This window comes from Strigops habroptila, chromosome 11 (genome assembly GCF_004027225.2).
Source record: "Strigops habroptila isolate Jane chromosome 11, bStrHab1.2.pri, whole genome shotgun sequence".
Classification (NCBI taxonomy): domain Eukaryota; kingdom Metazoa; phylum Chordata; class Aves; order Psittaciformes; family Psittacidae; genus Strigops; species Strigops habroptila.
In genome coordinates, this window is record NC_046360.1 from 32198239 (window position 1) to 32215499 (window position 17261).

Genomic DNA, 17261 nt, shown 5'->3' on the forward strand with positions numbered 1-17261 from the left:
TTTTAAAACACATATGTTCCATACATTTTCAGTAGTATTCAGAAGAGGTTTGTTCTCTAGTTGTGCTTTCAACCTCATATTTTTGAACATACCTAATACTCATTCTGATCCTGAAAGGTAATGGCTAAGAAAATGGCTTCACAATTGGCTGACACATTCCTTATCATGGGTCCTAACAGCACGTTAGGGGTTCTTCCTTGCTTCAGGGCCAGTGTTTTTCTGTCCGCAGGGACAATTGGATGCAGGAGCTGTTTTGGCATCCGCATGGATCAGGGGCTTATTTGAGCATGGGAGGGGTTCATTCAATCATGGTTATGTGCAGAGGAGGGAGGGAAAAAGCAAGAGAGCAGCTTTGGTGGTTACGCATACTTTGGTCATCTTCAAATGATTATGAAACCTCAGCCTCAGTTCATTTGCATTCGTGTTTGGATTTGTGAGATTCAGAGCTTTACCTTGTATGAAGTAGCTGCCGTTGTTCAGTGCTATGGTGCATTATCATCCTAAGCCTGTTGTAATTGTTCAGTGGTAATGACAAAGGTAAGAAATGAAAGAAATAACAACTTGCAAGTGTCAAGTTTTCGTCCTCCCTCTTTTTGTGTACAGAATTCGTGGTGTTAGTGCAGGCTCTGAAGGTCAGCAGGTTGGAATGCAGCTGCTGCAGACAGCGAGACGTCCTGTGTATAGATTTATAAATGGACTGTAGGGAAGGTGCTGCCTGCGTTAATTCTTATGTGTATGATAATCAGATGTCAGTGTGCATTTTGTTAAGGCTGAGAATATTATAAAGAGAGAAAAAAAGAATAAAATGCAATAAATGCACACACTGTATCTTTTCTGGAGTGCAGGCAGGTATGCTATATGCTAAAGATGCTTCTCCTGTATGTAAAATGCCCTTAGTTGCATGGAATCTGGCAGCCTTGTGGATTATGCCAGTGATTCAGTACAGTTCTAACAGTAGTCTCTTATCATTACCTCAGGTAGTGTACAGTTACGTTCATCTGATGTGGGGGTTTTGTGCCAAACATTCAAAGCAGAATCGCAGGCTTTGTCAAGGATTCCTTGAACAAAAAGACACTGTTAATTAAAGCTGTTAGTTTTTATATAGATAGAGCATACATAAATATATCTAATTTCATATATAAAGAGAGAAAAGGCTACGTATATGTTCATATAGTATTTAGGAGCTCTAGGATTGATGGATCTTGCAGTATTTGTGAAGATTCAGTCCTATGCCTAGCATGAAGATGGTGATAATGAAGCTTTTGCTTAGTTGCTATTGCTTTTGTTTCCCAGCATTGGTGCTTAGTCCTAGCAGACTGCGGGTTGTTACCACTGTTGATAATGATGTCTTCATTCTCTTGTGGGTTCCTTATTCCTCCAGAGAAGTCCATAATCAGTTGCAAGTACATTTGATGGTGATTTCACATCTCTCAGTTGTTTGGTGGCTGGAAGGAACCTAACCTGTGAATATAGTGATATCTTTAGTTTCTTTAATAGTGTTGCTGAAATACAAAATAATTTTATAAGGTATGCTGTCAGGTAAAAATGGTTATTAGAATAATAATGCTATCAAATAACCTGTCTTGTGTGTAGACAGTTTGCCCTCTCCTTAGTATGTCTAATAGTCTGTATACATTAGATACCGAGCATATTAGTATTTAATGGTTCTGGTATACAATGGGAGGTTTATTTCTCTTACAGACTTAAATAATACAGAGACTGTGCATCCTCTGTGCACATGAAATACTGAAAACCTTTTCATCTATCTACGGGGTCTGACTGTTAAAGTTCTTTCAGCTGGAAATGCAAGATCTAGTCAGGCTACAGAAGCATATATAAGCAATGTTCACAGATTTCAGTGGAGTTACAGTCAGCATCATTTGGACTGATCTTTTGGCTTATTTGGAAGATTACAATAAAACCCGAGATTGAATTCTCTTCCTGATTCAGTTTCTTATTGATTGAATCCTTTTAGACTCCTCTCTAATTTAACAGTGTATTTTTATTAAAGCCAAGCATACAAACATCAATTATCCAAGCTGCATCTTATTTCCTTCAACTTTATTTTCCCCCCTTTTGCTGCCAATGGATTAGAAGACCTGATTAGAATTCAGCTTGAAAGCTGAAAAGCAGATCCTTAAATGAGAATGTCTGCATTAGGAATTAAAATATCTGTACTAGGCATAAAATCCTCCTCCTTATCTCTAATAATGTAAACACACTCGGTTAAGTTGATCTGTCACATGCCTGGTGCAATGTCCCTGAATTAGGAGTATGTATTAGAAAGGGCAGAATGGTGTCTCTGGCTTGTCCGACTGTTAGAATCCGTCACTAGTATATTTTAACATCCGTGTTTTGCATAGATCTCTCTCTCCCATAAGGGTTAATGTGGTAAGAGTTTGAAGGGCTCAGTTTTTTCTGTATGTGTTCTTACCTCCTGACACCAAGAATGTTTGCATGTACACAAGCAGTAGGAGCAATGCAGAGAAGGAGCTTTCTAAGTTTTCACTATTGGTAGCTTCTACAGAGTTAAGGGTTTTGTAACAACGCAAAGGTGAAATAAATAATTGCAATGGCATCACCAACTTAATATCCAGAAACACCTGCACTGGTAAATGCATACATTAAAGTGTTGACCCATGTCTAAACTCTTAAGAGTTATAAAATCAATTAAATTTTATGTTCTGATTTGGCTGGATTATTAATTTCCTTCTGATACCTTAATTAGATGACTCCACTGCAAATAGTAAGGAGACACATAGCAGGCAGGCAGCGTCCTAGGATGCCGGCACTGGAAAACTAGGTGGAAGAGTTGGTGTCTAGTAAGCTCGGGAGGAGAAAATGGGGCCGTGTCCTATATGGTCAAATGGGGACTGTTCTGACCACTTTGGGTGGCATCATGAAACATCTTGGAGCTGGGGGGAGCAGCAAGTGATGAGAGAGATATCAATGAGGTCTTCTTATTGCCATCTTCATTTTATGACTGTTATAGCATTGGAGTTCAGCAGTGCAATGTAAACACTGCCCTGGGTCTAGTAAGTGATGTTTTTGCAGTCTAGGGTACTGCTTAAGGGTGAAATGATTTCTTATGGTAAGCAAAGTATTTGGTGAGGGTTTTTTTCCCCTCCTTTTTTATTGCTGCATTGTGGATGGCGGTATTACAAACAGTGGTGAGCTTTCAATCTGTGTGTGTGACTGCACATCACAAGTGTTAATTGTCACATTTTGTCTGCAGAGAAATATTAAACCTGATTGTGCAGAGCTATAAACGTGTGTGACTGCAGGGAATTTTCTTGGTGCTGGTATGAGTCTGGCTACCTGGAGGTGGGCAAAGTGAATCCGTTCATCTTGTGCAATGAGTTAAGCATAATTGCAGTTGACATTGTGCACAAGTGAAATCCAGTGATATTTCTTTCCTTCAAACCTAATCCCTTCTTTATCTTGTTGTCTTTTGAGTCAACAGCATTCTGGCAAAGCTTGTTTGTGACACCCAGTAAAGCTTATTGTAGAGTACCCCAAATGTTGTGGATTAGCCCCATTGTAGACAAGACATAGCATAGCTTCATCTGTACGGTGTCCCCTTGGCTTTATAGGCTGTGGTGGGAAGCCTGGTCTATGAACTTGGGTTCAATTATACTACCTTACCAAGTGGAAAGAAACCACGTCAATATCTTGTATGTATTAATGTCTTGTACATTGTGAAGGGTAATTAAATTGTGAATTGGGTGCAGGAATTTCAGTTTCCAGAAACTGATGAATAGCAGTTTTTTGAGGCTATCAGTTAATCTCTTGTAATGAATGCTCTTCATTACATGCCTCTCCTTGTTAATTAGAAGGGATTTTTACTCCTCTTTATCAAGTCAGGGCAAGTATATTACCTTTTCCTCTGCACTGTTTATGATATAGTGCATATCCAGATTGTTTTGTTCATTATTCACACATGAATATTTCATTCCCTCTGTATCCACACATTCATACACTGTGTTTTCTGAGCTCAAACCTGACGATTATTCAAGGCATGAAAAAAAATCCAAAATATAGATTGTTTAATCTCTTTTTATTTATACTTTTTGGTAAAAATTCCTCTTTTCTATGTAATAATGTGTCTATGGCATTAATTACCATGCCAGTTTAGACCAAGGCAGCTAATCACTGCTACATACTACAGAAACAGTAGACTCAGAACCAAGTTCTCTGAGTACAGAGGTGAAGCTTGTACCTTCCATAAATGAGAACCTGCCTGACAGAGGAGAATTGGTACTCTTGTTTGGATCTTTTATCTGTGTTTATTTAAAAACAAAGCCAAAACAAAACACAGAAAAAAACCCCACTTAATTCCTACACTTGTGTCTTTCCTACAGGTTGAAGCCATACTTGTGAACATATTTGGTGGGATTGTGAACTGTGCCATTATAGCCAATGGCATTACCAAAGCCTGCCGAGAGCTTGAGCTGAAAGTACCTCTGGTGGTCAGACTGGAAGGTGAGTGCTGATGGTTTCAGACAAAAATCGTCCCTCAGGTGCACAGTAGTCCACTTTGGCATTCTTCCATCGCTAAGTTCCAAACAGATTAGTCTCACACAATAAGAATACATCCCATTCTTCAACCATAGAATGACCTGAAGTCAATAAACTCTTCCCTTACTTACTTCTGTATTCCTGGTCTCTGGTGGTACTTGAAGCAATGAAATTTTACAATGAAAGTTTTACAGTTTTATTTGTAAGATTTGCAATGTAAGTAAAAGTTATTTTGCTGCAAGTTTCTATTTACTGGAAGCCATTTCTTTTTCAAATGATTTTTTTTACTGAATGCAATTCCATTATTGCTAAACCTGCAGCAACATAACAGTTTTCTTAAACTTCCTTCAGTATCGTAATTAAAAGGAAGATGTTAGAAACAGTATTTTTGAGAGAGAGATTACTGTAACATGTTCTTCTGCCCAATTATCAGGCTAAAATCCATTAAAACCAGAAGATTTGGTAAGGAATACTTTTTTGGTACATCCAGCATTATTAAACTGGAAACAAAAAGGTAATAGAGAGGTAAGGAAGAGTGCTCTTTGGCAGTTACTGGCTTTAATATAGCGGCAGTGGGTATGGAGTTCTGTCTCTAATTTCTGAGAAGTACCCTGAGGAGGGAAGGAAGATTCTTCTGCTGCCGTTGAATAAAACTGCTTTGGTTGAAATCAGCACACAACTCTGGCAAGCTTAAAACATTTCTTTTTTGCTGAGTAGGTTTGGAAAATGGATGGGTTTCTGCTTGGTTTTGGGTTTTTCTAAGGCCTGTTTGTCAAAAACATCAATTTTCATTTTTGGGTGTGTGTAAAGAGCATAAAGTGTCCTATCACTCAGCACTGGTGATGAAAGGAGGAAATGCATCCCTTTATGTACCTGAGATGCAAAACAAAGGTGGGGTTTAACACTCTGATAGAGGGGGAAGGAGAAAAAGTTCTGAAAGCAGCAGACTTGTTCCTTTTCAAAAGTCACCAGGACTCATGAAGATGCAGGTTACCGACGAAGCCCTTTGGTCAGGGCTTGTTTCCTTTCACCACAAAGCAGGGTTTTCCCATCCCTCCTTCTCCTGGTACATTACACATGATACATAGTTCACGTCAGGGGAGACCACAGCCCGTGACATACAATTGTTTCCTGTAAAAGTTGTGCCATGCATTTCCCTGCTGGGTTCAAACACTTTCCAGTGTGCATTCTTGGTTTGACATGGGCAGACTTTTGCTGTGGTTAGTGCAGGAAATTTCAACTACTTTTAAAATGGATTTTAGAAACAAATTGTGAAAAATTTCTTTGGGGTGATGCAGGACCACTAAACACCTTACGAGAGTAAGAAGTCAGTTTAATATGGATCAAGGAGACTGATGGATGTTGGTTGGAAGCAGGAAAGTTTCATAATATAGAATCTCATTGTTTATCAGCTCTAGGCAATCTTGTGTAGCTTTTTGTCATAGCAACAAACTTTTCCTGTCTGTCATAGCTGGGAAAAAGTTTATCTGTCAGACCTGCAAGACTTCTCATCTATCGTAGCTGTTACTTCTTAAGCGAAGATACTGCAAAAGCCATTAGTTTTCCTTATGAACAAAACAGTTACAAGTTTGTTTCTATTGCAGTATTTGAAACTGGTGTAAGAGAAACAAGAAAATCAACTTGCTCATTTTAAACTGCAGTCTGCTAGGTCTGCCATTGGGTTTTCTTGACCTTTCTCCAGTACTTCCGATAACTCCCATGGTTGTGCACAAGTAAGGGTGAATGTTTATTTGTCTTTTTTTAACGTGGCTTGTGGGAGATTGCAGAGGCTGAGTGAGGAGAGTCGCAGTGCTATTGCACCGTGGAGTTTTTCTGGAAGAGGTGGTGAGAAAGTGTGGAGCAGGAGCACTTCCGCCTGGGGCTTGCAGAAAGCCCTGCAGAGGTGACTGCACGGTGCCTGTTCCTCTTGCGCCTGGACCTTTCTGAGCCCTGTGCTGCTTCCTCCACAGAGTTCAAAGCTGAGTCTTCAGAATGTCAAACACAGATTTAAAGCGTACATCTTTTGTTGACCATGAGCCCATGAGCCCATGGTTGCTCACTCTTTACTAGGTTTGTAATAATGCTTCTCCTAGACCAATTGCTAACTCCAGAGATGGCAATGCCATGTTTTCTTTAGGAAACTCTGTCCTGAATTAGTACAGCAAACTCCCACTTTTGCATAATATTTATCGGAAAAGATTTTAATTCCTTCTCTCATTTCTAGTGTTACCCGTCAGTTCATAGAGTCAACTAGTTCATCCTGAACAAAGAGCTAAGATGTTTACAACTGTCAGATCTTGTACTTAGAAACTGTGGGAATGTAACTCCTGCTTTCTTTGCCTCCTTAATCACCCAGCCAGATTTCCTCAGAAATCAATCCTTCTGGATCCTTAGTCATCTTCATTGTTCTTCTTTGAACTCACACCAGGTTATTGAAACATAGAACGATTTTGAACTAGTAATGAATACTGTGAAAGTACTAAGGCTACGCAAGGCCTTTTGAAACATCACTGGTAACATTTTGTACTTCAAAAGGAGAGAAAAGGACAAGCACTTCTTTGGATTTCCATTTTGAACATTTTTCCAACAGAAGGTTCATGATTATTCCCATAAATCTAACAGATTTGTGACCTGCACTTTAAAGACTCTTTGCCTGCATGCACTGTATTACAAATGTCTTGATGACTAGAGTTTTAATCAGTCAAATCTGTCTTGATTTAGCAGGATTCTGTGGACAAATCTTTGTTCTCAGTTGTATAATAATTACAAGCTGTTTTACCAGTGGATAAAGAAAGGATTACTCTCCTCTTTGAAAATGGTAACTTTATAATTACTTGTATTCTACGTGCCTTATCAGTAAAGAACTCACCAGCTGAGGCACAGGATTATTGTTTAAAAGGGTCATGGACAAATTGAGAAATCACATATTCCAGGTTTTATGTTTTACAGATGTAGAAAGCTAACTTCTGCTAGTTTTATGCAGGATTTTTCACTCTTTAAAATGTAATGTACTTAATTAAGTTTTGTGAAAACTAACTAGGGATGCTGAATAGAAGCCAAACCTTGTTTCTCATTTATGCAGTTTAGAGTTAGATAAAAAGAGGAAAGAATGAAAAAGAATTGTGAATTAGATATCCTCTTCTTATGCTGGAAATTTTACATTCTCTCAACAAGTGACTTCTTCTCTGGGACAAGAAGAATTGGGAGGAATTGGGAGGAATTAGAACCACTTAATATGTTGAAACACAGCTAGAAGCAAGTTGACTTTTATTCAAATGTCTAAATCTGAAATTTCCTATCATTTTTTTCGGCCATGTGATTGGTGACCTTCAGTGTTCTTCAGAGTCTAGTGATTGTTTAAATATATTCAGAAATCTTTTACACACAAGTGAAATTTTGCTCCAGCTTATATATCTTGCTCACATGTATGGTCTAGTATGTATGTCTGTGACTTTTAGTATCCCAAGGTGCCTCAAGAGAAGAATGGGCTATTCCGAAGTCACATCTAGAACTTTATTCACCTCTACAGACATCCTGGGTTTAAACATTCAGTAGCAATTTAAACGTGTCTTTCCCAGGTAGGATGTAGACATGAGGCAATGGAAAAGATTAAAATATTCTTTGGGAAGAGTTTGGGATAGAGAAGTGCAAACCAGGTGAACAGAATAGAAAGGGTTTAATTGTCTCTTACAAGTAGGCAGTGAAAGTTGATTCATTCTTGGCTCCAGAGCCAAGAGCTACAAGACATGTAAGCCACCAAAACTTCATCAGTTCCTCAGCTGAAGAGCATTAAAGCTTATCACCAGCCAAACCTCAAATGAGATGATGACTGAAGGTTAGGTAGTGATGGACTTTGAACCTTGTCCCTTATTTTCCAGTACCTCTGTCTCTGAGCCCTGGGAGGCTGTGAGTTTCCAGCTTGAGAGCTAGCACAAATGACATAACCTGGATCCATGATGGGGGGAAATTCGACTTTTACTACGCTCATCAGTGTAGCATATCAAAGCTGAAACATTGCTGCTGATAATGTAACGTGGTCACAATGTGTTCATGACAATTTTCAGACATGCTGCGCATTATGAAATACTTTCTCATAGCAAAATGTTTTGAGTAGAGCAGTTTAATTTTTTATGTAAGTCTTCTATTTGTTAGGATATATCAAATGTAGATAACTCTTCTCCCGTTATATCTTATTTACCCAAAAAGCTAGAAATGGCATTGTAGAATCTTGCATCCTCTCCAGCCATCAGCATTCAGCAGTGGCAATTTAGTCTGTTCCCAATGGTTTTATGACAATGCAGGTGAATAAGTGAACATTATCAAAATCTTCTTGGAGTATGATTGGTGTGTTTTGTTTGTTTGCTTTCATTCATCCTGTGCAGTCCTCTCAACTCATTTGTAACAATGTGTGCTAGTATAATCTTGCAATCATTAGAAACATGCTTACATAGAATATTTATTACTAGGGTTTTTAGGCAATGAGTTGAATAGATTTGCTTTGCCAGTAATAGAAGAGATTTCAAGGCAGCAGAAGTGTAAATGTGAGAGATTGCAGGAACAGAGAGAGAGGTTGTTTCAGAAGAAAGATATTTAGATTAAAAAGCCTGAAGCTATAAAATTACGTCTTTTCTGGTTTTCTATGAATCACTGATAGTAATGTGTCAGACAGAAAAAGATGCTTTCTCTCATTACAAAGGCATTGCCTTAATAGAGTCCAGTTAAAAAAAACACCACCACAAACTAACAAAAAACACCCCCAGCAACAGCAACAAAAGCCCCATTGCCTTCAGTCCTGTGGATTTTCACTGCTTCTGGGTTGGCCTCAGTGCAGGTGAAGGGCAGGTTACTCTGGTAGCCTGTGTGTGGGATTCTGTTTACAGATCTCTGACACCATCCAGTGGCAGGAGGTTAATGTTAGAATAGTGGGAGTATTTATTTGTTTATCCTAACATCTACTGCAATAAGATCATGCCTTTTGTATATTCTTAAACATTTCCAGTGTTTTATGTTTAATTTCAAAACTCTTACCTCTGCTGTCAGCAGGATCTCATTATAATTTCTGTATTCTCCATATATCTAAAATATTTCTCACAATGGGATAAAAAGGTATTGCTTAAAAACAAGAAAATGACAGCAGAGGAAATGCATGCTCAAAAATATGTTCAGTTGTGTGGCCTGCCTATAAAACAGTGGGGTTTTTTAACAAATAGAGAATGTACCCTTACTCTTTTGACTGCAGTAAGATTTTTTTTTCAGCTTTCATCTTTTCATTTGCCTGCATAAATTCCCCCCTCCCTTCTTAGCGTTTTGTATTGATTTTGTAATGCATGTTAGACAAGCGGTGTGTATAGCAATCAATGCAGTGCAGAATAGATCCAATGTATTTTTCCCACTCTGACCTGTTAGTAAATTAATATTGGCCACTTAGTGAAGAGCAAAAGTCAGTTTTAAATACGTGGCTATCACAGACACCATCGTATTTTTCTCTGTGGGAAAATTTCCAGGAAAGTTTCCCTCTTTCCATTTTCTTCTCCTCACAACACTTTGTCTTGTAGAATCCTATTTGAGAGAGCAGTACAATCTTGGCTGTTTTAAATGTTTATCATACTTGTATCTAAATAATAGATAAAAGCTTCAAGACTTGATGGGAATCACTATATAAATGTGAGGAACATGACAGAGAAGAGAACCTTCGTAATGCCTTCTGACTGCCCTGTGCAGTTCTGTACTGCCAATTAACAGCTTCCACGTTATGTTTGATAGGATGGTTGGAAAAGAAAATCAAATATTATGCTCTTTTTTGCCCATAATACTCTTTCTTTCTGTAGGAAAAGTCCTGTACAGTTCTGAACTTGCAACTGCATACAGTTACTATGCAACTAGATCCCCCTTCCATCAGAGATTTCAGATGTCTTTGACCTTCCTTCACAAGTCCTACAGTGTGTCCTCTGCATACCAATGGGAAGCATGACCTCTTCTGCCAGTGCTTTTAAAGCATAGGAGATGGGGTTCCACGTTCCTCTTCCAGACACCTGCCTCTCCTATCACAAAGTGCTGGGACCTGCTGTGACAGAGATGTCTTTGGTCTCTTTCGGTGCTGGGAGTGGGAATCCTGACCGGAGCACGCTGATGAAACAGGCTTTTGAATTTCTCTATTTCTGCTGTGGAGTTTCAGACTTTTTATAAAGTCTGCCAAAAAAAAAACCCCAACAGAGACACCCTTTAAAATGAGCATTCTGGAAGTTGCACAGTAAAGAGTATGCTCCTCGCTTGGTTAATAATTAAGAGTATCATTAGTGTATAGCTTCAAATATAATTAAAATTAATTTTGCTAAGTCTAGGAATTACAAAGTAATTAAGCATTTTGACATGGCAAATGAACAAGAAACTTGATGTGGAGGAAGAGAGGGGGTAGAAATGGCCCTAAAGAGGATCAGCCCAGGGTCTCGTGCTTGTGACTAGCGTTTGATCCTAGAATGTGGATTCTACGTCCTCAGTGGGAAGACTCCAAGTTCTTCCATGATGCAGAGCATACCAGTGATCAAAACTGCCATTGGCTTTGCTGGAGAAAGCTCTGGAGAATTCAGATTTTCTGTTAGTCTCTGTTTTCCAAAAGGAATGAGTTGGAGTAAGTGGGAAGACGACGTCTTTTATACAGGTGTGAACAGTGGGGGAAACTTATGTTCCTGAAATCCCTTTTTTCATTAGGGATTTTTTTTTCCTTCGGTGTTCATATAGTCTGTTGGCTAAATTTGAGCTTTTTACATACAAAACGAAGCATTGTACTCTATAGCTGTACAGTTGCCTTCAATGTGGAACAGTATAGTGCAGCAGCAGAGGGAATGGTGTCATGCAGAATGCTTCAGAAATCACTATGTTCCCCATTTTTAGCAGAAATGTAAAAAAGTATATTCAAGAGCAGCTCAAAACCACTTAGATTTTCAGGATTACCCATATCTTTGCCTTTCAATAGCCCATTTTGCAGCTTTCAGTTAACATGGGTGAACTTTAGTTGCTGTTGATTGGCTGCTGATTAGCTGGTATTTGCTGGTATTTGCTAATAAATGTGTTAAATCTTCTCAGTGTCTTAAAGGCCTGGTATATGGTCCCTCATCTGCTCTAGCTGGATGTCCCTACTAACTGGTGGATGTTGGATTGACCTTCTCATATTCACAAGGCCACTCTTGTGGATGCAAGTGCTATTATCAAAATTATCTGTCAAAATTATCATTGAAATCAAGAGTTCCTTCTTCTCAGCTCTGTCTAAACCACTCACTGAATCTGTTGCTAAACTGGAAATGATGTGTAGTTTGAAATATTAACTACTTTTATAGAGATTTAATAGAAGATGCTCATTTATGCATTAATTCCTAGTTATAGTCAATGCTCTTTTTTTAGGAACAAATGTTCATGAAGCCCAGCGTATTCTGAATGAAAGTGGACTCCCCATCACATCTGCAAATGACCTTGAGGATGCAGCAAAGAAGGCAGTGGCTAGCGTGGCGAAAAAATAACAACCTGAAGATTATTCTCATGGGAAGTATGTGTATTGCACAAGATGTCATTCCTGTTACTGTTTCGGAGAGGATTAGTAGAGTTTGTCTAAGCAGTAATTGATGTCAGAGGACTTAATTTGTGGCAAACTCAGATCATGGGCTTGCAAGTTTAGGCTTCACAAGTTTTGCAGCTAACTTCTTGAAAAGTTTGTATGTTTTAATGTGATTTTGGTGATTTTGTTACTCAGAATTGTAAAAAGTAACACTTCACTTCGTGCAGCTCTTTTTCTGCTTTCCTTCCAGAATTGTCACTGATAAAGTCATGATAAGATACAAAAATTGATAATTGACATCTATTAACAGGATTGTTCTTTAATCAAACACATATAGTTCACCTATTTCACAATATTTTGATTATATTTTTTATATTGTAAAGAGACAGCAAATTAATAATGTGTTTCTATTTTTTATGGATTTTTACAATAATGTAAAAAATTGTGCTTTCATTATCTATTTTTATTCAAATGAATAATGTTTATTTTCTTTTTTTAGAAGTCACACGTTTTGCCTTAAGATGATTTTCTTTTGTAGATGCCAAAGTATACCTCACAACAGGAAAAGGGATTGAATAGTTGGTAGTGAAAGGACTTCCCTTTCTTACACTGTGCCTATAAGCCAGCAAAATGTGATTCATTTTATGTCGTAGCTTTTGGAAATGAGGTGCAGTATTTCTGGGTGTAACAGTGCCATACAGAGAGCTTTAGGAGAATGTGTCTGCCAGTAACAAAATGGCTGCTAACTTGTTAAACTAACCTCTTTCATAAGGATGTCACTGCTGTGAGGTTTTAAAGTAAGATGAGAACCTGAAGCAGTTTTCTGTCAGGAGCATGGAATACTCTTCAATTGATTTTACTTCCAAAAAACAACATTTCTGATTTATTGCGAAGAAAACACAAATTAACATTTCCATTTTTAAAGTATTTGATTTCTCAGGCCTCAGTAAAAAATACATACAAGAAAGAAAAAGTAAGTTTCAATACTCAGATATTGACCGAGATTTATTTTGGTAATATATTATTTTGTAACAGTCAAAATCCAAGCTGTTAGTTACACAAATCATTCATTCAGGGAACAGAAGGCAATATCAAATGGCTTGTGTAACTAGAGAACTCAGTACAGATCTCACTCAGCCCAGGAATTACATGCTGAAAACCATCAATAAATTTGAACAGTGAACAAATGAGTGGATATTATGGTCTGGTCCTGTAAATGGCCAGAGAGGTAAAAATTTGTCTAATAAATTATTAATTGTGATTTTTGAGCAGCTCTAATCAATACCATGTTCTATTTAGAAAAATGTAAATAAATTTTTCTTGACTTTTCCATTAAATCTGTTACATTCAAAATAAATCATCTGCACTGATCTTTGGCTCCTGATGCAAATGGTATAGATAGGTTGCTATCATCAATTACTGTAGGTTTTTTCTTCTCCATTCCTTTCTCTACATATTGCTCAAGGAAAAAATGTATGACCATTAGAAGAGCAATAAATATGCCACTGGGTAGGTACTTATTGACTGAATGAAGGAGAAGGGTGTCGTTAGCAGTTCTTGTGAAGGTGCATGGAAGCACGCTGCTGCGAAGGAAGCAATGTTTACCTCACCACAATAAATGACAAAGGCACACTCTATTTTATATATTTTAATACTGGAAATAGAAGCATTCTGTGGAAGAACTGTGCAATGTTGTCGCACACTGTATCCAGCTTCTCGGCTCAAAACTGTTCATTGTGTGTGTACATAATGATTATTCTGCAAAGATTAATGCTGAGTACACCATTTCATGAAATAAATGTAAAAATGAGCCCATTTAATGACTTTGTCCTTTCTATAAAGTAGAGTATTGTTTGTCTGTTGCTTTCTGCCATTCAGCATTTTGTTACAGGTGGGTGAAATCAAATGTATAGGAATTTAGTTTCAAGTGGATAATATTGATATATTCCTATATATGCTTTTTATCTAAAAAAGTAGATCTTTTTCTCTATATATATCTATCTTTTCTTATATGTAAGCAGTTTGACAATACATACAAATTTCATTCCTCTTAAGCCGTATACAGAACAGTATGATGTTTAATTTTCAGGTGTCCTGTTCCAAATTTTATGAGCTCTGGGTTTGTCCTTTTGAATGTTCAATGTTTCACATGTGCCAAGGCACTGCTGTCTCCCTGTAACCAGGGCCCTCTTCCTGTGTTCAGCTTGCTTGGTGTGGTGTTGCAGTCTGGTTTGATTTTATTTGCATGTGTCATTATGCTGTGTATGGCAATGTGTAAAGTTAGTTTTAGTCTCCCTTGGAAAGGTGTTTTAGTAGCATTTCCTGTGATTTATAGCTGTTGTAAATTGCAAGTAAATGCAATGCCTAGACGGGATGCTTTTGTCTTTGCTTAAGCATGCAGAGTTACAACCTGGCACGAGTGTGATTGCTGTCCTCGGCAGCTGCCTACCTGAGTGCTGCCCCTGCTGCAGCAGAGTGGGACGCAAGCTCTGCTCCATCAGCCTTTCACAGCCTAAACCCAAGAGGCTCATACATGAGAGTTGCTGCTCCCATAGCAGGGAAACGGTGGTGTAAGCAGAGGGTAAATTACAGTTAATCCCCTTTGTGAAAGTTTTTTAAGTGGGATTTATTTAGCCTTTAAGTCTTGAAATTTCAGCCTGTGTTAATAAAGCTCCGTAGGATTGGGCACTTAAAAGGCAAAGCAGGAGGAAACTGTTAATGCTGACATTGTGTTACATCTTTAACAAGATACCTTTAAATTCTCACAGCAAAAGTGTAACAGCTGGGAGTTCTGGAGTAATGTCCTTAACGTGCATTTACCATCCCATTTGTCAGGCCTGTTCTTCCCTACATCCGGAAAAGCAGCTGGTATCATGCAAAATTGCTGTGATTGGAACAGCATGTCATTGCAGATCCATCCCCAGAAGAGATCCTGAGCAGGACCATCCCTTCACAGCAGAGCCTGCTTCCCCAGTCCAGAGCAGTACTATGCCACTCACCCTGCTCTCCAGGGTGAGCCTGGTCTGATGACCTTGGGGATTTTCTGACCTGGGCACCTATAATAGCCTACATGTCACATTGGCCTGGATGGTTCCCTTGTGCAAAGAGCTGAGCACAGTAATAGCTGTGTGTATGGAGTGGCCCAAAACACAGGTCTAGGCAGCCTCACTGGGCTGGGAGAGCCAGGAAGTGTCTGTGCACAGGGCTAAGTGCTGGCAAAACCTGTCAACTTTGTTACAGAAATCCAAAAACCTCCTAGGCTTAGTGCATTATTGCATGACATGTAAAATGCTAGTACTAGATGCTGCTGTAAGCCTCTGAACTGATTGCCGGATTTCATGCCTTGTTTTTCTTTCTGCTGCCTTTCAGAAAATTGGAGTTTCTTTTGAAGTCAAGATCGACTCTAGCGAGGGGCAAGTATGGGAAAAGCCAGTCACTGCATGTTTCGATTTATCATCTTTCTTTCTCCTTCCTCTACTAAACTTGCTGTTTTTTTCCCCACCTTTCCATCCACATAGCTTACTCTCTGTGATTCTTCTCTACTTACGGTGTCATCCTCCCAACTGGCAGGGTCCACACCACCAGGTTTGTTGGGCTGGCTGGTCTGGAGCTGGATGTGTTGTGTGACTGGGGAACTGTTGTGTTCCACCTGGGAACCAGGTGTGCTCTGGTCAGCCCCACACTGTGCTACCAGCAGGCATCAGTGACCGGGTGCATGCCAGCCTAAAAGCTGCCCTAGAGTCCTCTTGCTGCCTCTTCCCTACCTGTCCATTGCTTTCCTGGGGAGCTAAGACCTCGACCTCTTGTGTTCTGCTCCTGCCTCTATACAAGAGGAGTAAACACGGAGCAGAAACGGGCTGAGGAGCAGTTTGCCTTGCCTGTTCGGGAGTGCTGGGCTCTGAAATGGGGGCTGTGTTTCAGAAAAGTGGTGGATGGGTATGTTCGTAAGAGATACAAGGAGTGAAAAGCATGTAAAGGGCTGCTTTAAAGAGAGAAGAAATACTTCAAGGAGAAATAGTCTTCCTCAAGTCCAGTGTGGGCAGGAGAAGCAGTCAGGAGCTCCCACTGTGGTAATGAACAGTTGGGTCACACTTGCAGCCATGAGCTAAGCCAAGGAATGAGCTGTGAAATCATCAGTGGATGTTTTTCAGAGTTAGATGAGCATCTGTCAGGAGTGGCTTAAGAAGAGTTGATTTTTGCCTCAGGGCAGAGAGATGGATGAGGTGACCTTCCAGCCTGATCCGATAGGATTTAATGCTTGTTGGTGAGGTTTTGTTTTCTTAGTTTCTTCCTAACTTGTAGGTACGGGGAGGAAAAAAGGACAGATCTGGTGGATTCTTGAAAGAAACTGTTCTTAATTTAGTCACCAAGAATGATCTGCAGCTGCCAGGGATATGAAAGGCAGATTATGCAAACTCAAAACTTTTCCTAACAATGGGAGCAGTGTTATTGCAATGCATAAAAGGCTGAGCAGAGAATTAGGGGTATCTATCAACTTTAATATCTTTAATTCAAAAAGGAACAGGTTGCACCAACAGGTTTTTTTCTACTTAATGAGGCCCATTCATAAGTAGCATAACGGGATTTGCCTGGCACCCAGAGGAAATCATGGTATGTGTATTTGTACTTTGGTACTAAAGTTGTGTTGATCGCAGTGATTTAAAACTTTTTGCAGCCCAGCTGCAGTCAGTTTGATGTCAGGATCCTTTCATCCAGAGACAGATGCACCTTTGGTGGAATCCTCAACACGTCTTTGTATTTGTTCAGCCTCACAAAATCCCAGCTAAAGATTAAACATAAAAGTGTACATGGGTTATTGCATGTTATTCCTCAGAGATAACTACTGTGAGCTGATTTGACTTAGCCAACACCTGGTAGCCCCCTCCTGCAGATTGCAGAAGGATCGTTAGTGCCTGTGTGTATTTGGTCTTTTGCATTTTTCCATCTGCCAGTGTTTGTGGGTGCTGAGTGACTTAGGGTCAGTAAGAGCAGAGTATTGCATAGCATATGCATGGCATACGTGGCCATTCCTTTTCTATAGGACTTAGAACACTGTAGAGGGAAAAGGTTTTCTGTGTATTTTGGATCACAGCGCCAGGCTGGAGACAGGACTCACCTCCGTTCTGGTGCGGGGACAGACGCAGGCTGCTTCCCATGAGCTACCCCTTCCACGTCCTGTTCATGTAAGTACAAA

At 39.3% G+C, this 17261-nt stretch overlaps 1 protein-coding gene across 1 annotated transcript in view; it reads left to right on the plus strand.

Moving 5' to 3' along the window:
• The window catches only part of SUCLG2 (succinate-CoA ligase GDP-forming subunit beta), a 125446-nt gene extending 111559 nt beyond the window's left edge, over positions 1-13887 (plus strand). The window contains exons 10-11 of the mRNA XM_030501600.1: positions 4362-4482; positions 11917-13887. Coding sequence (XP_030357460.1) covers positions 4362-4482; positions 11917-12032 — 237 coding nt within the window. The 3' untranslated portion in view covers positions 12033-13887. The remainder of the gene's footprint in view (positions 1-4361; positions 4483-11916) is intronic.
• Positions 13888-17261: the final 3374 nt, after the last annotated feature.